The sequence below is a fragment of the Ustilago hordei genome (genome assembly GCF_900519145.1).
Source record: "Ustilago hordei strain Uho2 genome assembly, contig: UHO2_contig_05, whole genome shotgun sequence".
NCBI classification, from domain to species: Eukaryota; Fungi; Basidiomycota; class Ustilaginomycetes; order Ustilaginales; family Ustilaginaceae; genus Ustilago; species Ustilago hordei.
Window position 1 is genome coordinate 293,687 of NW_024545279.1, and position 21,941 is coordinate 315,627.

The 21,941-nt window shown below is 47.9% G+C and overlaps 2 protein-coding genes across 2 annotated transcripts; one reads left to right on the top strand and one right to left on the bottom strand.

Annotated features, from left to right (window-relative positions):
- Nucleotides 1–12,209: 12,209 nt before the first annotated feature.
- On the bottom strand, nucleotides 12,210–13,337 carry UHO2_03092 (uncharacterized protein; the record flags this gene model as incomplete). Its single annotated transcript, XM_041558008.1, has 1 exon — nucleotides 12,210–13,337. One exon carries the CDS (start codon nucleotides 13,335–13,337, stop codon nucleotides 12,210–12,212), a length of 1,128 nt encoding a protein of 375 aa, XP_041413942.1.
- A 2,079-nt stretch (nucleotides 13,338–15,416) lies between these two features.
- Nucleotides 15,417–19,640, top strand: UHO2_03093 (uncharacterized protein; the record flags this gene model as incomplete). The annotated part of the gene is made up of 4 exons (XM_041558009.1): nucleotides 15,417–16,161; nucleotides 16,462–16,641; nucleotides 16,714–18,021; nucleotides 18,115–19,640. The coding sequence occupies 4 exons, from the start codon at nucleotides 15,417–15,419 to the stop codon at nucleotides 19,638–19,640; spliced, it is 3,759 nt and encodes a 1,252-aa protein (XP_041413943.1).
- Nucleotides 19,641–21,941: the final 2,301 nt, after the last annotated feature.

A 21,941-nucleotide genomic window follows, 5' to 3' on the forward strand; every position in this document is an offset into this window, starting at 1 on the left:
TGAAACGCGCCTCAAGATCGCACCGCGGCCGCCCGTCGGCCAGCTGTCAAACGAGATCTCGCCCGCCAACGAAAGCTTTTCCTACCTTCCGTACTACAGTACGGCCCTCACGGTAACAGCAGGAAAAAGTAGTTGAGTAAGAAGAGGCGTACAACGGAGAGAGCATTTGCCTAACATCGCTTAGCCAAGCGAGACAAGCAGATCACCATGCGAATGTGTTCACAGACGCCCACCTCGTTGCGCATCGTTTCGCACCATACAGCTGACGCCACGCCAGTGCGCAAACGACTTGTTCAGCTAAGCGCAAGCATTACGAGATGCGTTCGAAGATCGAAGTGCGCTAACAAAAACAAAAAAAAAAAAAACAAAAACAAAAAAACAAAAAAAACAAAAAAACAAAAAAAACAAAAAAAACAAAAAAAACAAAAAATCGTCACAGCGTTGTATGAGCTCGAGGAGAGAAAAGCTGACCCCTGTATTCCGTCGGAGTTGGAGCATGTGAACAGGTCAAATATGCCCCCGCCCTGAGACCAGATTGAGCTCAAATGTGTCCATCTTGACATTTACAAAGGTGCAGATGCAAATAGCGACCTTTCGACGTCTTGTCGTGGGAGCAGATCCGAAGACTGGTGCAGAATGAGGGTGAAGATCAGAGAGCGTAGAGACAGCGTCATGATAAGCAAAGCCACTCGCCCAGTTGCGGCAATCGGCATTTGAAATCATATATATATTCTATACGACTTGTGCAGCGGAATCGTTGTACCCGTCCAAGATCACCGATGAAACGGTCCCGGCGACCCATGTGAATGCGCTCGCGTTCGTCTAAGAAGCGAATCGTACCAGATTCTTGACTCGTGTCCGGGTTTGATGGTAGTGAGGAGCGTCGGACCCGTGGACTACGCTCGACAGGGACCATATTCCGTCAAGTTTCTGCCCATATCTGGTACTCAACAACGCCCACGATCGATCGTAGATAACTACAGAGTATAAGCGCTTGCCCGAACCAATCCGACGGTGTGACGCGTGAAGAGTCGACCATGCGTCTGCTCAAAGTGTTGGTCTCAGCAGGTAAACGACGCACAAAGATGAGGTATCCGCCCAGTTCGATTCCAGTTTAGGGTTCATTTTGGTTCATTTTGGTTCATTTTGGTTCATTTTGAGTCATTTTGGTTCATTTTGGTTCATTTTGGTTCATTTTGTCTTCAGTTTGCCCCTTTTCCTTTTCCTTTTCCTTCTTTCTTTTTTCTTACCTGGTACTCTTTCGGGTTTCCCAAGGGTGAGTGGCTAGTATTTCTGGAAAGCGTGCATTGATCTGGGTAAAGTAACCGCCGCCAACGATGCTCGAAATATAGAGTTACAAACTCATCGCTTGGGAAATCAAGGTGCATGGATCCACCAGTAAGCCGCCATTTGATCATTTGATTGCCATCCATCCATTCTCTTGCTGTGCTTTCAACCTCGGCTCTCGCTTGCGATGCCCGGCTGTCACTACAGTATGTCCGCTGGCAGTCCATTTTTCTCGAATTCGAGTCGGTGATGCTGGCCCTCCAGCCCTAGCAAATCCTGTCTATCTGCGCATGTCGGCTCTTCCGCTGTTGCTTCTTGCCTTTGCGAGCTAGACAAATGCATTTGCAAGCCCTGCCGTGAGATCATCTCTTGAGTTTTAAGACGCGATTTTGCCTCAAGACTCGGCTGTGCAGCAACTATCTGAACAAAATCTCACAGTGCAACACATCTACTTGCTATGCTGTATGGACTTGAGACAATTGCTGGTCGGGTCGACAATCCGTCGATGATTGGCAACTTCTTTTCCCGCTTGCCCCCCTTGATACAAGCCTTCGCGCTCATGCGCACCTGTCCAAGCGTCTAGGTGACATACTTTGCTGCCAGGCACTCGTACATGTAATCAGTCCCTTTTGTCGTCCATTCGCCTCCGCCAAGGTGTAAGCTGCCCTTGCAAGATATCATCGACCGCGTAGCACAAGGATGCGAGACACCCGTGTTGAGACCAGCTGCCGCAAGTTGATAACGTTTATTGTCACATGAACCCTCCGATGGGGTACAGCAAGATCGTGTGGTCGACATAGTCTGTCGCCAAAAATTTGCTCTCGCTAACGCCATTGTTTGTCACGAACACACATTGTTAGACGACACACAAAGCCTTCGAACCTCGGCAATTCTCAGAAGGAGCTGTCGTCAACAGTCACCGCGAGACCTCGCCTCTGATAGGGGCTTGCTCAAGTCTGAGAATGAAGCCATTTACGGTCGCGGGAAGCATGGCATGTCATTGTCCGTGAATTGTTTTCATGCCTGCAGAGCGCTCTAAGCGAGGTGGCGAGTGCCTCGGTCTTCAATACATCACATACAATAAACCTTAGCACTTTGCTGGATGTACGATGCAGCATCACGCCCGACTGTGTCTTTGCCGGGTGTTATTCGTTCGTCTTGCACAGCAATGACTTCGGCTCAATCTTTGCTATGCTCATGCGACGTTCACCCGTGGGAATCACCGGGGCTAACTGGCGCTTGCTGAGATACTTTCGTAGCCCCAGGTTGTCCTTGCCAGCTGATAGGGACGGTATAGCCCCTTGGGAGCAATCAGGAGGGAGCGGCGACGCTTCTTTCGGCCGAACATACAGCTCCCGAATGTCCTGTTACAGGTCAGACGAGCGAACACAGCTGCCTGGCAAGGCTCGCAAAGCAGCGTGCGATAGAGTCAGAGCCTCTGTTGAGTCACTAATCAGTGTTGTGGATAGCATTCTGTTGTGCTGCGTAGGCCTGACAATCCTTCGATTGAGCACAGTTCTGACGACATCTGCTTTCAATGAGCATGCTCGACGTTGAAACGTTCATGCTTTGAGCCGCATAACCGTTCGCGCTGATCTTACAGCGCACTTTTGACTTTGGAATGGAGTGTTTGACCTCCAACGCTCTAACAAATACCATCCGGATCGAAATCACAGCGAAGGACTGTCACGTGTCGCGACGTGCTGGTGTCGGTGTTGGTCTTTCTGTGTTTTTCAGAGTTTTGTGTCAGACACATGACCGAGCTGTTACAAAAGAAGGTCAAAAATAAGGGTCGCAAAATGTTAAGGGATCAGGCAGTATCTATTCGAGAGTAACTGAGTCAATGATTTTAGATGAGTAAATACATGAAATATAGTGCGTATATATAGATGATTTGTCTGCCGAGTGTGTGTGAGAATATGGCTAAGTTGAGTGAATCTATCATGTACGGCTTGAAGGGGATGTCCTTTCAGGACAAGAGAGAATCGTCGAGTACAAAGGGGATGCGGTTGCATGAGAATGTTGTAACCATAAATGGAGTACGTTGTCGAGTTTTGGTGAAACGGAGGAACAAAGGTATTTGAGAGAAATGAGAATCAAAGGGGACTCGTGAGAATGAGAAAGATACGCGGGTCTAGAAATCAGTTGGCGAAATGAGACGCACGCGTCGAATTTTAACTGTCCCCCTCGCCATCTGAACAAGCGGGGCTTTGGCAAGTGAAGCCTAATCGCTGACGTGCAGTAGTCATTAGGTGTCGGCTTACTGGCTTAGTCAAGAAGTCTGCAACATTATCAAGGGTTTTGACATATCCGATATCTACTTCCTTCTCTTGGACTGAGAAACGAAGGAAATGGTATCTAGTGTCGATATGCTTAAGTTTGGCATGATTAACTGGGTCTCGTCCTACTTGTATACACCCAGTGTTGTCTGTTAGGATCTTGGGTACGAAATCTCCTATACCCAGGCCTCGTAGGAGATATCTATAGAAAAGTGCCTCTCGAGAGGCTTCGGATGCTGCTACAAATTCGGCTTCGACAGCTGATAGGGATACACATTTTTGAACATGAGATTTCCATCCTACCAAGCTTCCGAATATTAGGGTGACGGATCTGGAGGTGCTGCGTCGGTCGGTATTTGGGTCGGAGGCCCAGTTTGCATCTGTGTATGTTACGATTGGGGGGGTGTTGGCTTTATCATTTCCCAGGGTAAGAATCTCGTCTTTAGTTTGATTTAGATACTTGACAATCTTGAGGGCTGCTTGCATCGCTTCGGGGGAGGGCCTAGATATATGTCGAGCAAGGGTATTCACTGCAAAGCAAATATCTGGTCTGACAGTATTTGAGACCCACATTAGTTTGCCAACTAATGACGGGTACTGTTGTTTGACATCTGCTGGGGGTGTGTAGTTGGGTGGCATGATAGGTGGAGATATGTCCATTGGGCTTCGTGATTTTTCTCCACCTGGTAGCCATTCTTCGATAATTCCTTTAATATATGCTCACTGATCAAGGCTAATTATTCGCAATTGGCGGTTGCGAGTAATTTTAATTTTGAGGAATTCCTTGGCTGGTCCGTTGTCCGTTATTTTCCATTTGTCGGTAATTGACCTTTTGATAGTATCAATTAGGCTCCGTTTTGGCCCCGTGATGAGCATGTCGTCGACGTAAACAGCGATGATCACTTTTGTTTCGCCAGTCCCCCTGAGATAAACACATGGTGCGCAAGGGAGACTAAGGAAACCCATGGATCGGAGGTGGGCATCTAATTCTAAATTCCACTCTCGGCCAGATTGTTTCAGTCCATATAGTCCTTTGATCAATTTATAAACTTTGCCTTTTGGGATGTCGGCTCCTTCGGGAGGTTTGAGAAAGACTTCGTGGTGCAGATCAGCGTTGAGATATGCTTGGGTGACGTCGATGGAATCTAATTCCCAATCCTCCCGGGCTGCGATAGTGAGGATTGTGCGGATAGCATCTTGTGGGACGACTGGAGCAAATATTTCATCGTAGTCTACGCCAGGTCTTTGGGAAAATCCTCTGGCACAGAATCGTGCTTTATACTTGATTGGTATCATGTTTGCGTCAGTCTTTATGGTCAAAACTAGTTTAGAGTCGACTAGATTTGTGTTCGGAGGTCTGTCCACTATTTTCCAAATGTTCATCCTTTCGAGTCCATCCATTTCTGCTTTGATTGCCTCTTTCCAATGGGCTTGGTTTTTACTGCTTAGAGCTTGCTTGACTGTTGGTTGGAGTACTGGTGATAACAGTTGCGCTTCGGCCTGGTATATCGGGTTTGGTAGGTCAACCAATAGGCCACGTTCCCTCAAACTTTCTTGGAAGTTTCGTATGGTTTCGTCGTCTGGCCAACGCTTTGGGCATTTTCGGAGTAGTATTGCAATTGTGGTCGGGTGCATCCAGGGTCGCGATTCCCATGCACTATGGAATTGATTGAAATAGTTTTGGTATTTCCTTAGTGTTTCATTCGAATCCAAGTATTGCTCGCTAACCTGTCTGGAGAGAGTCTTTGGGTCCGGCATGGGTGAAACTTCACGAGAGGGTCGGTGCTCGAAATTTGTTGTTCCGTCTGAGGCTTGTCCTGTTGGTGTTGTCGATATTTCAGAGGGCTCTGAGTCTTCTGGTGATAGGTTGGGTGAAAAAGGGTCCCCCTCGAGCATCAGATCCTCTTCTGAAGGGGGGTGGTAAATGTCGTCCAGGGGTTGGGAGAGTTCTTCGTCGAATTCATCCTCTTCTGAGTATGAGAGATCTTCAATGTCGGCAGTGTTGTCATAGAAAATGGCATCCGTTTCTTTAATTGGCATTGCGTCGGTCCTATCTTCCCAGCATTGATCTTCCAGGAATCTTACTGAGTTGCTCCAGAATACGCTGGGATTGTGGTTGGGAGATAAAAGTTTCCAACCTTTATGCTCCTCATCATATCCTACAAAGATAGCTGGGATTGCTGAGTCCTCGAGTTTCTTCCTTTTTACCTTGGGTATATTTACCCATGCTAGGCAGCCAAAAGTTCTAAGTAGTCTGAATGGTTTTCTGGGATCTTTGTTGTAGAAGACCTGATAAGGGATTTGATCTTTGACATTTGGTAGCAAGTTCTTCGTGTATGCTGCAGCTTCGATTGCGTATGGCCAGAATGTTTGGGGGAGTCGGTGGGTGTGCAACATTGAACTCATGATGTTTCGGATCGTGCGTATGGTTCTTTCGGCCTTGCCATTTTGTTTGCTGGTATAGACTGATGATTTCTGCCACCTGAAGCCAGTTTCATTTTGCCAATGCATGGCGACGTTTGAGCACCATTCTCCTCCATTATCAGAGCGTATGGTTTTCAATTGTCGTCCAGTTTGAATCTCGGCATATTTGATCCATTCTTGAAGGACATGGAGTGCGTCGGACTTCTTGCGTAAGGGTTTCACATAAGTGAAACTGGAAGCATCGTCGATTGCTACCAGCACGCAGGTGAATTCGGTTTGTTCTGAAAAATGGGTCGAGAGGTCGACGTGGACTAGTTCTAGTGGGTGACTAGAAATGGTTCCATCGCCTTTGCCCATTCTCGCTTTGGTAGATTTGGTAGCTAGGCAGTCGTGGCATGTAAGGGAGTGATTGGGTTCGGCATTTATTCCATATAATTTCTTAATTATGGAGCTTTTATTTCGCCCAGGGTGTCCAAGTCGTTCGTGCCATTTTGCTTGCGGCCTTTTGTCCGGATTTCTTGGGGGTGCTATGGCGTCGAAATGTTCGGGTAGATCTTTGATTATTTCGTCAATATTTGTGAGAAGAGCAGAGGTTTGATTTCTATGTATTTCCCATTGTTTGCGTCTGGGGTTAAACGAGGCAGTTGTTTTTGATTTGTTCGGCCAGGTGATAATGGCTTTGGTTAGGTTGAAGGTCACTCGTGCACCATCTTTCAGCAGCGTATGGACAGAGATTAAATTACTGTTGGCTTCTGGAACATAAAGTACATCATGAAGAACTACTTTAATTCCATCCAACATTAATTCTATCTCTCCTTTGGCTTTAATTCAAAGCTTGCGGTCTCCAGCAGTATTCACGTATCCTAGGCAGGGGGTGAAGGAAGAGAACATTGATTTATTGCAGGCGACGTGATCGGTTGCACCTGAGTCGACTATCCAATCTTGGATGTTGGTCGATTCAAGTGAGACTCGATAAGCTGAAGGGATGGTGCACCAAATTTCCTAGGCAGGGGTTGAACTGGTTTGGTCATTTGGGTAGGTACGGGGTCGGCGAGGTTTGGGGCATTTCTTGGCGATGTGTCCGGTGTCGAAGCAGTTGTAGCATTTTGGGGCCTCTCCGTTGGGTCCAGCCTTGCCATTCCAGTAGCTTTCAGGGTAATCTTCAGTCTGTGAACTTTCGACCACCCTGATGCTGCTGGATGCCGTTCCGGGGGCAGCAACTCGATGGATTGGCTTCATTTGCATCTGTTCCTGGCATTTGAGTAGTGCAGCAGCAACTCGATCAAAGTCATGGGTGTTGCCCATGCATTCGAGGGTATTGATATATGTCGCATAAGATGCATTGTATCTAGCTGAGTTGATTAATGTTTGTATTTTCATCAACTGGGGCAAGGGATGTCCCATCGTGTCGGCTTTGGCCCAGTGATTTCGAATGTCTTCAATGAGTTTCCGAACATCATTGTTGTACATTCGAAGGCGGCCAGCGTCTCGAAGTATAGTGGCTTGGTCTAGATCGTCGTTCTTGAGGAGGTTGGTTTTGATTTGCTCATAGAGCTCGTGGAAAGTCCATGGTGTAGAATCCTTGGGTCTAGCCAGGATGTAGTTCAGGTTGTTCGGTCCTTCGATTTCGCAGACTCCAATCAGAATCATCTTGAGTCGCCCATCAAGGATTCTGTCGAATTTCTCGTCGCCAGGTTTGACTTTTCCTTGGAGGTGTCGGAGAGCTTCGCTCCAAGTGTCAATAGCGTCTAGGAATAATGGGTTCCAAACATGCCAGTTCTTGACGTTGAGCTTTGGGGCTACTCCGATGGTAGTCGAGAACCATCTGAGTAGTCCCAAGAAGTCATCACGCTTCGAGGGTCTTTTGTATTCGTTGGGTTTGTGGACTTGGCGGCTCATAGCCATGAGCATACCTCGCATAGTCCTTCGATCCATGTTTTCAATTTCTTCTTCGGTGATTTGGTTGAATTGGACGGGGCTAGTAACATCTTCGGGGTTCCAAAGAGAAGGTGTCTCTGGTCCAATAATCATCTGGGGGGGCAGGTTGGTATCGATGGCAGGTGGTAGGTTCGGTTCGTTTTCATTGTCTTCTTCGCCTCTGGAGGGCGGTCTTGAGTCGGTCGGGTTCATCTTTCGTTTTGCTTTGGGGAGTAGTTCGATTCGGTCTTTCCTAGTTATCGTTTGTCGAGGTCGGGGAGTCTTCGTTGGTTTTGGTATTCTTGAGGTATCGAGTTGCTGTCGTTTAGTCGGGAGCGGCGTGGTTGCGGTCGGCTTTTTTTGCCTTTGTCGATTTAGAGCACTCAGACTCTTAATCTGTTAAGGGATCAGGCAGTATCTATTCGAGAGTAACTGAGTCAATGATTTTAGATGAGTAAATACATGAAATATAGTGCGTATATATAGATGATTTGTCTGCCGAGTGTGTGTGAGAATATGGCTAAGTTGAGTGAATCTATCATGTACGGCTTGAAGGGGATGTCCTTTCAGGACAAGAGAGAATCGTCGAGTACAAAGGGGATGCGGTTGCATGAGAATGTTGTAACCATAAATGGAGTACGTTGTCGAGTTTTGGTGAAACGGAGGAACAAAGGTATTTGAGAGAAATGAGAATCAAAGGGGACTCGTGAGAATGAGAAAGATACGCGGGTCTAGAAATCAGTTGGCGAAATGAGACGCACGCGTCGAATTTTAACTGTCCCCCTCGCCATCTGAACAAGCGGGGCTTTGGCAAGTGAAGCCTAATCGCTGACGTGCAGTAGTCATTAGGTGTCGGCTTACTGGCTTAGTCAAGAAGTCTGCAACATTATCAAGGGTTTTGACATATCCGATATCTACTTCCTTCTCTTGGACTGAGAAACGAAGGAAATGGTATCTAGTGTCGATATGCTTAAGTTTGGCATGATTAACTGGGTCTCGTCCTACTTGTATACACCCAGTGTTGTCTGTTAGGATCTTGGGTACGAAATCTCCTATACCCAGGCCTCGTAGGAGATATCTATAGAAAAGTGCCTCTCGAGAGGCTTCGGATGCTGCTACAAATTCGGCTTCGACAGCTGATAGGGATACACATTTTTGAACATGAGATTTCCATCCTACCAAGCTTCCGAATATTAGGGTGACGGATCTGGAGGTGCTGCGTCGGTCGGTATTTGGGTCGGAGGCCCAGTTTGCATCTGTGTATGTTACGATTGGGGGGGTGTTGGCTTTATCATTTCCCAGGGTAAGAATCTCGTCTTTAGTTTGATTTAGATACTTGACAATCTTGAGGGCTGCTTGCATCGCTTCGGGGGAGGGCCTAGATATATGTCGAGCAAGGGTATTCACTGCAAAGCAAATATCTGGTCTGACAGTATTTGAGACCCACATTAGTTTGCCAACTAATGACGGGTACTGTTGTTTGACATCTGCTGGGGGTGTGTAGTTGGGTGGCATGATAGGTGGAGATATGTCCATTGGGCTTCGTGATTTTTCTCCACCTGGTAGCCATTCTTCGATAATTCCTTTAATATATGCTCACTGATCAAGGCTAATTATTCGCAATTGGCGGTTGCGAGTAATTTTAATTTTGAGGAATTCCTTGGCTGGTCCGTTGTCCGTTATTTTCCATTTGTCGGTAATTGACCTTTTGATAGTATCAATTAGGCTCCGTTTTGGCCCCGTGATGAGCATGTCGTCGACGTAAACAGCGATGATCACTTTTGTTTCGCCAGTCCCCCTGAGATAAACACATGGTGCGCAAGGGAGACTAAGGAAACCCATGGATCGGAGGTGGGCATCTAATTCTAAATTCCACTCTCGGCCAGATTGTTTCAGTCCATATAGTCCTTTGATCAATTTATAAACTTTGCCTTTTGGGATGTCGGCTCCTTCGGGAGGTTTGAGAAAGACTTCGTGGTGCAGATCAGCGTTGAGATATGCTTGGGTGACGTCGATGGAATCTAATTCCCAATCCTCCCGGGCTGCGATAGTGAGGATTGTGCGGATAGCATCTTGTGGGACGACTGGAGCAAATATTTCATCGTAGTCTACGCCAGGTCTTTGGGAAAATCCTCTGGCACAGAATCGTGCTTTATACTTGATTGGTATCATGTTTGCGTCAGTCTTTATGGTCAAAACTAGTTTAGAGTCGACTAGATTTGTGTTCGGAGGTCTGTCCACTATTTTCCAAATGTTCATCCTTTCGAGTCCATCCATTTCTGCTTTGATTGCCTCTTTCCAATGGGCTTGGTTTTTACTGCTTAGAGCTTGCTTGACTGTTGGTTGGAGTACTGGTGATAACAGTTGCGCTTCGGCCTGGTATATCGGGTTTGGTAGGTCAACCAATAGGCCACGTTCCCTCAAACTTTCTTGGAAGTTTCGTATGGTTTCGTCGTCTGGCCAACGCTTTGGGCATTTTCGGAGTAGTATTGCAATTGTGGTCGGGTGCATCCAGGGTCGCGATTCCCATGCACTATGGAATTGATTGAAATAGTTTTGGTATTTCCTTAGTGTTTCATTCGAATCCAAGTATTGCTCGCTAACCTGTCTGGAGAGAGTCTTTGGGTCCGGCATGGGTGAAACTTCACGAGAGGGTCGGTGCTCGAAATTTGTTGTTCCGTCTGAGGCTTGTCCTGTTGGTGTTGTCGATATTTCAGAGGGCTCTGAGTCTTCTGGTGATAGGTTGGGTGAAAAAGGGTCCCCCTCGAGCATCAGATCCTCTTCTGAAGGGGGGTGGTAAATGTCGTCCAGGGGTTGGGAGAGTTCTTCGTCGAATTCATCCTCTTCTGAGTATGAGAGATCTTCAATGTCGGCAGTGTTGTCATAGAAAATGGCATCCGTTTCTTTAATTGGCATTGCGTCGGTCCTATCTTCCCAGCATTGATCTTCCAGGAATCTTACTGAGTTGCTCCAGAATACGCTGGGATTGTGGTTGGGAGATAAAAGTTTCCAACCTTTATGCTCCTCATCATATCCTACAAAGATAGCTGGGATTGCTGAGTCCTCGAGTTTCTTCCTTTTTACCTTGGGTATATTTACCCATGCTAGGCAGCCAAAAGTTCTAAGTAGTCTGAATGGTTTTCTGGGATCTTTGTTGTAGAAGACCTGATAAGGGATTTGATCTTTGACATTTGGTAGCAAGTTCTTCGTGTATGCTGCAGCTTCGATTGCGTATGGCCAGAATGTTTGGGGGAGTCGGTGGGTGTGCAACATTGAACTCATGATGTTTCGGATCGTGCGTATGGTTCTTTCGGCCTTGCCATTTTGTTTGCTGGTATAGACTGATGATTTCTGCCACCTGAAGCCAGTTTCATTTTGCCAATGCATGGCGACGTTTGAGCACCATTCTCCTCCATTATCAGAGCGTATGGTTTTCAATTGTCGTCCAGTTTGAATCTCGGCATATTTGATCCATTCTTGAAGGACATGGAGTGCGTCGGACTTCTTGCGTAAGGGTTTCACATAAGTGAAACTGGAAGCATCGTCGATTGCTACCAGCACGCAGGTGAATTCGGTTTGTTCTGAAAAATGGGTCGAGAGGTCGACGTGGACTAGTTCTAGTGGGTGACTAGAAATGGTTCCATCGCCTTTGCCCATTCTCGCTTTGGTAGATTTGGTAGCTAGGCAGTCGTGGCATGTAAGGGAGTGATTGGGTTCGGCATTTATTCCATATAATTTCTTAATTATGGAGCTTTTATTTCGCCCAGGGTGTCCAAGTCGTTCGTGCCATTTTGCTTGCGGCCTTTTGTCCGGATTTCTTGGGGGTGCTATGGCGTCGAAATGTTCGGGTAGATCTTTGATTATTTCGTCAATATTTGTGAGAAGAGCAGAGGTTTGATTTCTATGTATTTCCCATTGTTTGCGTCTGGGGTTAAACGAGGCAGTTGTTTTTGATTTGTTCGGCCAGGTGATAATGGCTTTGGTTAGGTTGAAGGTCACTCGTGCACCATCTTTCAGCAGCGTATGGACAGAGATTAAATTACTGTTGGCTTCTGGAACATAAAGTACATCATGAAGAACTACTTTAATTCCATCCAACATTAATTCTATCTCTCCTTTGGCTTTAATTCAAAGCTTGCGGTCTCCAGCAGTATTCACGTATCCTAGGCAGGGGGTGAAGGAAGAGAACATTGATTTATTGCAGGCGACGTGATCGGTTGCACCTGAGTCGACTATCCAATCTTGGATGTTGGTCGATTCAAGTGAGACTCGATAAGCTGAAGGGATGGTGCACCAAATTTCCTAGGCAGGGGTTGAACTGGTTTGGTCATTTGGGTAGGTACGGGGTCGGCGAGGTTTGGGGCATTTCTTGGCGATGTGTCCGGTGTCGAAGCAGTTGTAGCATTTTGGGGCCTCTCCGTTGGGTCCAGCCTTGCCATTCCAGTAGCTTTCAGGGTAATCTTCAGTCTGTGAACTTTCGACCACCCTGATGCTGCTGGATGCCGTTCCGGGGGCAGCAACTCGATGGATTGGCTTCATTTGCATCTGTTCCTGGCATTTGAGTAGTGCAGCAGCAACTCGATCAAAGTCATGGGTGTTGCCCATGCATTCGAGGGTATTGATATATGTCGCATAAGATGCATTGTATCTAGCTGAGTTGATTAATGTTTGTATTTTCATCAACTGGGGCAAGGGATGTCCCATCGTGTCGGCTTTGGCCCAGTGATTTCGAATGTCTTCAATGAGTTTCCGAACATCATTGTTGTACATTCGAAGGCGGCCAGCGTCTCGAAGTATAGTGGCTTGGTCTAGATCGTCGTTCTTGAGGAGGTTGGTTTTGATTTGCTCATAGAGCTCGTGGAAAGTCCATGGCGTAGAATCCTTGGGTCTAGCCAGGATGTAGTTCAGGTTGTTCGGTCCTTCGATTTCGCAGACTCCAATCAGAATCATCTTGAGTCGCCCATCAAGGATTCTGTCGAATTTCTCGTCGCCAGGTTTGACTTTTCCTTGGAGGTGTCGGAGAGCTTCGCTCCAAGTGTCAATAGCGTCTAGGAATAATGGGTTCCAAACATGCCAGTTCTTGACGTTGAGCTTTGGGGCTACTCCGATGGTAGTCGAGAACCATCTGAGTAGTCCCAAGAAGTCATCACGCTTCGAGGGTCTTTTGTATTCGTTGGGTTTGTGGACTTGGCGGCTCATAGCCATGAGCATACCTCGCATAGTCCTTCGATCCATGTTTTCAATTTCTTCTTCGGTGATTTGGTTGAATTGGACGGGGCTAGTAACATCTTCGGGGTTCCAAAGAGAAGGTGTCTCTGGTCCAATAATCATCTGGGGGGGCAGGTTGGTATCGATGGCAGGTGGTAGGTTCGGTTCGTTTTCATTGTCTTCTTCGCCTCTGGAGGGCGGTCTTGAGTCGGTCGGGTTCATCTTTCGTTTTGCTTTGGGGAGTAGTTCGATTCGGTCTTTCCTAGTTATCGTTTGTCGAGGTCGGGGAGTCTTCGTTGGTTTTGGTATTCTTGAGGTATCGAGTTGCTGTCGTTTAGTCGGGAGCGGCGTGGTTGCGGTTGGCTTTTTTTGCCTTTGTCGATTTAGAGCACTCAGACTCTTAATCTGTTAAGGGATCAGGCAGTATCTATTCGAGAGTAACTGAGTCAATGATTTTAGATGAGTAAATACATGAAATATAGTGCGTATATATAGATGATTTGTCTGCCGAGTGTGTGTGAGAATATGGCTAAGTTGAGTGAATCTATCATGTACGGCTTGAAGGGGATGTCCTTTCAGGACAAGAGAGAATCGTCGAGTACAAAGGGGATGCGGTTGCATGAGAATGTTGTAACCATAAATGGAGTACGTTGTCGAGTTTTGGTGAAACGGAGGAACAAAGGTATTTGAGAGAAATGAGAATCAAAGGGGACTCGTGAGAATGAGAAAGATACGCGGGTCTAGAAATCAGTTGGCGAAATGAGACGCACGCGTCGAATTTTAACTCAAAATTCTCGAATTCCCTCCTTGCCTGTGCCGATCTCGCACATTCGCCTCGCCATTCTGGATGGCTGTTGTTATTAGCATTGATTCCACGCAGCGAGCGAAACGAAATACGGTTCCGCAAGCAGACTATGCAGGCTCCTCCTGTCTCTTCACACGTAGGGGCTTGACCCAGATGAGACAGAGCCTTATGGCGCCCCTTGGTTATGTCCGGCAGTGGCTGTCGACACGGTCAACGGACTCGTGCGGAGAAGATTGTAGCCAGAAATGCGGGGTGGCAGATCAGAGCGGTAGAGAGCCTTCAAGCACGCTTTCTGATATTTCCTCGGCAAATCCACTGGACTCAGAGTTTTGCGATAACTTGTCTTGAATTACAACCGGACCTGCATGTGAAGGGAAAAACACTTTGGGCTGGGTCGTAACAGCAGCAACTCAAGCGGAGCTTCAAAGAAAGACGACAACCTTTGAAATGACTGACCTTTATTTCGATTCAAACTGCCCATGTCCCATAGAAGTCAACGCCAATAGTGTTGCCACGATCGAACAGTAACTGTGTGTATAGATCACGCACGTTGATAGTTAATGCTCAACACGGACCGCGGACCGAGGTTTTTTCCTCTGCCCTTAGCCTCTTATAACATGGATTTAGTCCCGCTCTTGGTCAGGAATGTAGAAACACTACTCTTTACCGAAGTCGGGCTACCGTATTCAGTGGGTTAGGGTTACGCTCACTCGGATATGCAGCATGTTGTCCCAGGTCGATTATCGTGACAAGCATCGGGATACCGGCTATCCAATACCCGAGATAGTTGCCCCGTTGGGTTTCAACATCGTTCATAGGCAGCACGTCTCAGTATCATACACGCATGTACAGAACGCTGAAAGATATAGATTTATTGATCATCATCCTGTATCTAGTCTTATTTGATCCATCGCAATCGATACTTGCGTTCACCACCATTTGCCGCACGTTCTTCTTCAATAACCGTTCCTGCAGAGTGAATCAGAGATTGAAGAAGAAAACCAGCCTAAGCTTGCATGCTAACGCCAGCAAACCAACGGTGCACGATTCCGAATCTTCGATGCGTTCGGCCTCACGCTTCCATTCTCGTGCCTGCGTGCTTTGCTGGGATTGGCTCATGCGAAGACTGATGCCAGTCACGACACATGGCAGGCAGTTGATTCGCCAAAGCAGGCGTCGAAAATAACGGCCAATCAAGAGGAGTAGTAGTTGAAGTAGATAAAGCCACACAAAGCGTAGAGACAGTGAAGGTAGTGCTTACGGCCGAGTAAAAGGCCTGAACATCTTAGCACGGACCACATGTGTCACAACCTACTCAAGGCAAATGCTTTGTTATGTTCTGCAGTCAATGCAGCTCTCTGCCGCTCTTCTTTTGTATATATATAGACTCCTCGCTCTCTCGCTCTCTGTCTCTTACCATCATCATCAACAAGATGCCTCAACTCCAATGCACTGACGAATGACTTCAACTGATTAAGAGTCTGAAACTCAACGCAATGCTGCCATCGACAAGAGCAGGACAGACGGGAAGGGGGGATGATGATCAAACAACAGGAAATGGACAGGAGGAAGGATGGCTCATGCAGGTAGTCAGGATCCTCCAGCTGGCGAACCCAGCACTATTGGCAGAGGAAGCAATAGTATGGGCCATGGGTCTGGTCAACATTAGCAACCAAGCTCCACGCAGGGAGACCGAAAAGATCCCCAAGGATGTATCGAGCTCCATTGCTCACATCAAGAAGCTCAGCGATAGCAATTGGCACACCTGGGAACCCACCTTTATCGACTGCCTCCAGAGAGTGCACAACGCGAAGGAAATCCTGTATGGTACTGTTGTACCTGGGAGCGAGGAATACGATGAAGACCTAGACAAGGCACTCGTGGGCCTCATCCACGCCTGCTGCGATAACAGCCCGGATAGCCACATCGACACCTATACCATCAGAGGGGTGGATGAAGAAGTTCAACTTGGCAGCACACTCTATGCCAAACTCAAGAAGGCACTAACACTAAACGACGCTGTAAAGCGAGCAGGACTGCAGGATCGTATCCACACAGTGCACTTGCACAATCGAGACATTGTCAGGCTAGGCAAGGAACTTGATTCGATCTGGAACGATGCGGCACGCCTCGGAAAGCATTTCGACGAGGACCTCAAGAAATCAACTCTCTATCGCTGCACGGCTCAAGATTGGTTCTATGCCAACACTGTCGATGCACTGAAGACGGCCAGACCAGACTGTAAGTATGACGAAGCCTACCACGCACTTGCCAAGAAACAGCAGGATGGTGAGATCACTGGCCGCATTAGAGGAGCAGCAAGGGTCGCCACAAGCGCGGAACAGGGGAGTGCCAACCAGGTGGGGCAAAGACCCAGGGGCAGGCGCGACCCTCGCAATCCCTTGGCCCCTCCAAAGTGCTACGCTTGTGGAGAACCGAATCACATTGCTCGAAATTGCACGAACGCACCAGGCACAAGCGAACCTGTTGCTCATACGACACAAGAGGTGAACCACTAGGAACTTGGGTGCACCTTTCTAGCAGTCGACAGGGGCGAGCGATCAGCATGCGACACCTGGATCATCGATTCAGGTGCAACCCATCATATGGTAAATGATGAGAGAATGCTGCTCACCTCGACGAACAAGGTCGGCCAAATCAGTACAGCTGGGGACGAAAAGCTTCAGGTGAAGGCTATAGGAGATGCCTCCCTTCGGGTCGGTGAGGCCACCATCCAACTATTGGATGTGCTTTATGTACCGAAACTGAATGCTAATTTATTGTCTGTACAAGGCTTGATCGAGAATGGTGCACGAGTAATCTTTGACGAATTTGGAACTACCATAAAGCAGAATGATGGTACCCAAGTACAATTCAAAAGGGACAGAAGACAGGGTCACTTCAAAGTGCAAGGGCAAGCACTGGCTTTGGAACTGGAGGAAACACGAGATGATGTCCCAGCGGACAACCAGAACACAGGAAAACTAGATAATGCCCCGGAGGGCAATAAGGACATGAAGCATCGAGACAGCTACCTATGGCATGAGAGGTTCGGACACCCAGGACGAGACAAAACGAGACAAATCCGGGCCCATTACCTAGGTACCGATGAGAAAATGGAACATGAGTCGAAGCACTGTAATGCGTGCAGTCAAGGAAAACAGACTCGAGCACGGATGGGCCAATCAGAGTCGGAAAGAATGGAGGCACCATTAGAGCTGGTACACGTAGACCTGATGACAGATTTCAAAGGACATGCCAACTACCACTACGCACTAGTTGCTGTGGACGACTTCTCCTCTCTGATCTACATGGAACCACTCTGCACAAAGAGCGCCACACTCATGGCGCTGAGAAGGTGGATAGCCAGGATGGAACGGGCAACGGACAGGAAACTCAAAACACTCCGCAGCGACAATGGAGGAGAATGGTGCAGCATAGCAGCTGAAGACTGGCAAACACAAGAGGGTTTCAAGTGGCAAAAGAGCGTCCCAGGGATCAGCGTCCAAAATGGACGGGCGGAGAGAGCAATCAGGTCGGTCCAAGAAAAGATGCGCTCGATGCTGATTGGTCGAGCTTGCCCCAGAGAGTTGTGGCCGTATGCAATCACAGCAGCAGCACACGTGATGAACCTTACCCCGTCAGCCACCAAAACCATTCCCCACGAGGCCTTTTATGGAACCACCGCGCACAAGCTGGCCCAGCAGCTGCAAGTCTTCGGATGCTTGGCATGGGTTCATATTCAACAGAAGGACCAGCAGGGCAAGTACGGGGCTAGAGCAAAGCCAGCCATCATGATTGGGTATGACAACGAACACAAAGCATGGAAGTTTTGCAACCCGGACCAGCCTGCGTCAATTCAATGGAGCAACTCAGCAACGTTCCATGAGGACAAGGGATGGAGTGATCGCCAACAAGAGGCAGTCAGGCCCGTGGTGACTGCGGAGGTCGAGGAGGAGGGTGTCACACCAGCCACAGTGGAAGAGGAGACCAAATCAGAGGCCGCAGTAGAGGATCTCCTACCAGCCGTAGACAGCACAGTAGGCGCCGCCAACACAGCAATACTGAACCTGGACCCAATGCTTGGGGAAGCAATGAATGGTGAGGACGCCCAGCTCTGGAAGGAGGCAATATGAAAGGAGCTAGAAGGACTTGAGGCAATGGGGACTTGGGAGGTGGTGCACCAACCACCAGGAGTACCACTTGTGGACTCTAAGGTTGTGCTTCGGCTGAAGCTTGACGCTGATGGTGTACCTGTTAAGCACAAGGCGCAACTGGTCGCAAGGGGCTTCACACAGAGAGAGGGGATCGACTACCAAGAAACCTTCTCTCCAGTAGCACCCCTCGGAGTGATCAGAGCCATCTTAGCACTAGCGGTGCAGAACAACTGGGAGGTACATGCTCTGGACATCACTATGGCTTACTTGAACTCCACATTAAAGGAAGCAATCTACATGAAGCTGCCAGAAGGATCAGGAGTAGCACCCAGCAAGGTGTACAAGGTAGTCAAGGGTCTATATGGCCTAAAGCAGTCTGGGCGAGAATGGAATCAGGAGTTCGACAGGTCTTTGCGACACATGGGATTCTTCCAGGTAGAGTGCACTCCCTGCATCTACACCAAGGGACAGGGTGAAGATATGGCCATTGTGGTTATCTACATCGATGATACATTAGTCATAGCACCACGGCTGGAAACGGTCCTAAAGGTTAAGAAGCAGATTGGTCAGAGATGGAAGATGGAAGATAGCGGTGAGGTCTCTCACTTCTTGGGCATCAAAAACAGTCGAGACCGTGCGATGCACACCATGACGATTGGTCAGTCAGGGTACATTGACCAAGTGCTGGCAAAGCACCTGGACAAACGTACGAAGCCGACCATGGTTCCAATGCAGAGCATACCGGAGGGAACCCTTATTGCAAGTGCAGCACAACAGAGGGAGTATCCGGTGATTGTTGGCAAGCTGCTCTGGGTTGCCAACAGCACCCGGCCCGACCTTAGTCTCACCGTGGGTGTTCTTGCTAGGCACATGCGTGAACCATCACAGGAGCATTATCAAGCAGCACAAAGGGTCTTACGCTACCTCGAAAGCACAAGGCAGGTTGGATTGGTTTATAGAGCAAGTGAGTCGCAAGAGCCACTGGTTGCACACAGCAATGCAAACTGGGCAAGCGATGCCACCATACAGAGAAGGAGCACATCGGGGTCAGTGGCGTTAGTGTATGGGAATCCAGTAGCCTGGAAGTCAGCGACACAAAAATGCATGTCATTGTCCGCTGTTGAGGCAGAGTTCATTGCAGCCACAGAAGCAACACGTGAGGTGCTCTTCCTCAAGCAGCTGCTATGCTCAATTGGCATTGCCACAGACACACCGATGGTCTACTCGGACAACACTGGTTGCATACAGGTTAGTAAGGACCCAGCACAGCACTGGAAGCTTAAGCACATCGACACCAAGTATCACTTCGTCCGTAACAATGTCCAAGAGGGAAGGGTGCAGATCAAGTACGTAGACACCACAAGAAACTTGGCAGACGTACTCACAAAGCCCATTGGGAGACAGGCAATGCAGCAAGCAAGATCTGGGCTACACCTGCAAATACCAGCAGCAGTGTACGAAATGGGGTCCCCGAGCTATGCGACAGTGTTGAAGAACGGAGGTCACACCTTGAAACAACAGCATAATGAACAGGGTACATATGCTGTTGAGGGGGGGAGTTGAAGTAGATAAAGCCACACAAAGCATAGAGACAGTGAAGGTAGTGCTTACGGCCGAGTAAAAGGCCTGAACATCTTAGCACAGACCACATGTGTCACAACCTACTCAAGGCAAATGCTTTGTTATGTTCTGCAGTCAATGCGGCTCTCTGCCGCTCTTCTTTTGTATATATATAGACTCCTCGCTCTCTCGCTCTCTGTCTCTTACCATCATCATCAACAAGACGCCTCAACTCCAACGCACTGACGAATGACTTCAACTGTAGTCTCTTTTGGCGTATATGATTTAGCTTCGTTTCTGAGACCTGTCATGCCGCAGGTGTGTGACTTGGACTCTGGATTTGCTGGACCAGTCGAAAAATCCTGACCTCGCATCCCAGCTTGACTCACGTGGTCGCACAAGTGAGAGTTGAATTTAGATACACCGCTCGTGAGGCCACAATCAGGTGCTCTCTCTATCAGGTGAAACTACACAAAAGGCTTTAGATTTCATGAGGAGGTGACGACTAAACAGGAGCATATATATATGCCTTGGCACCTGACTATGCTTACTTCTTCGAGTCATGCCCATGTGCCATGTGTCAGGGGTCTCGTGCCTGAAACCCAGGTCAGTCTGTCAAGATACTTGGTGACTATCAAACTGTTGACAGCTATTGTCTCAGTATTGGTCTCGATGAGCTAGTTGCTCAGCGACTATCAAGTTGCGCAATGACAGCAGGTGGTGTTCATTGTATATACTATTGTAGGTTTTGGCTGACCTCTGTGGACACTCCATTCAGGGGTAGCTCATCATGATCAATATCAATATGTAGGTTATGATGACACCAAGGTCTGGTGTGAGTGTTGATGATGATGAGGTTGATGGTGTTGGTGATAAGGTTGGTGAGTCTTGATGATAATGAGATTGATGGTGTTGGTGATAAGGTTGGTGGCATCAACACAAGTGTCCAGTGTGTTGACTGATGCTTGGAGTGATCCCCAGACTGCAGTGGACTACTGCCTTCAGTTCTATCTTAATCCAGACTGCTGGTTTGCTATGAACTGCCTTCGGACATCAGGTAGTGGTGATACAACACATGCACTACAAGGAGGAGCAACCTTGATAGATTGCTACTATGCTGACTGGAACTAATATATACTTATGCTGAAGTGATAACTAGTTATGATGTGTGTAGAGTGGATGAGGATCCACTTGACCTTTGATGATGAGAAAGTATGGTTATATACCTCTTCACAGCATCGCCAGCAATGCTGCTCCTGCTCTCTCTCCAGAGAGTACCTTCTTCATCGAGTACTTGTACAGGGGGCCCCTCTAGCACCACTCCTGTCCTCCTTGAGCTATCGACTCCTTCGACACTGCTCCTCCTCCTCAGGACCTGCTTGCTGGTTACCTATACACTGCTCCTTCTCCTTTGACTGGTGACAGTTCCTTTGACTCTTGTCTCTCGAGCCCCTGAGTGGTAACCATCTGCATGCTCTTTGAGCTTGGTCCCCTTTGTGGCTGTGCCTGCTCCTTGAGCTTGGTCCTCCTTGTGGCTGTGCCTGGCCTTCCTCACATATGGCTCAGTGCTCCTTTGCATGTGAGTCTGTAGGAGTCCATGGTCTCCATGGAGACTGCACTACAACCATGCTCTCTACTGGTATCGACTAGATCTCCAATACCTGTGCTCCTTCCATATGAACCAGTGACCCTCCTGCTTCTTGAGAATTCAGGCCCATGACACCATGTATCTCCTTTTCATAAGTGTTGTCATATCAACATACCCCCTGCATACCATGGTGTCAATCCTCATGCATAGGATGCATAAGCCCCCACTAGCTTTGCATCTATCTTATCTTCCTTGTCACTTGGTGTCTTCCCAATTCCCTGATCCTGAGTATTCTGATTTAACACATCACACTTTGGTGATGCCAGTGTATCTTCAACTCCCCTCCTCAATGGCATATCCAATCCTATCATTCTTGATACCTTTGTCATGCCAAGCCCTTTGAGGGGCTTTGTGAGAATGTCAGCCACATTGTTGGCCATTCCAACAAACTCGATCAATATATCACTGTCTTGTACATGATCCCTAATGAAGTAATATCTGGTGTTGATGTGCTTGAGTTTCCAGTGTTTGGCTGGGTCCTTACTGACCTGTATGCATCCTTGACTGTCAGTGCACAATATTGGCTTGACTCCAACTACTCCTAGGTCTCTGAGTAGGTATGAGAAGAAATGCACTTCCCTTGCTGCTTTGGATGCAGCAACCAGCTCTGCCTCTACTGCCAATAGTGCTACACATTTCTGTACATGTGATTTCCA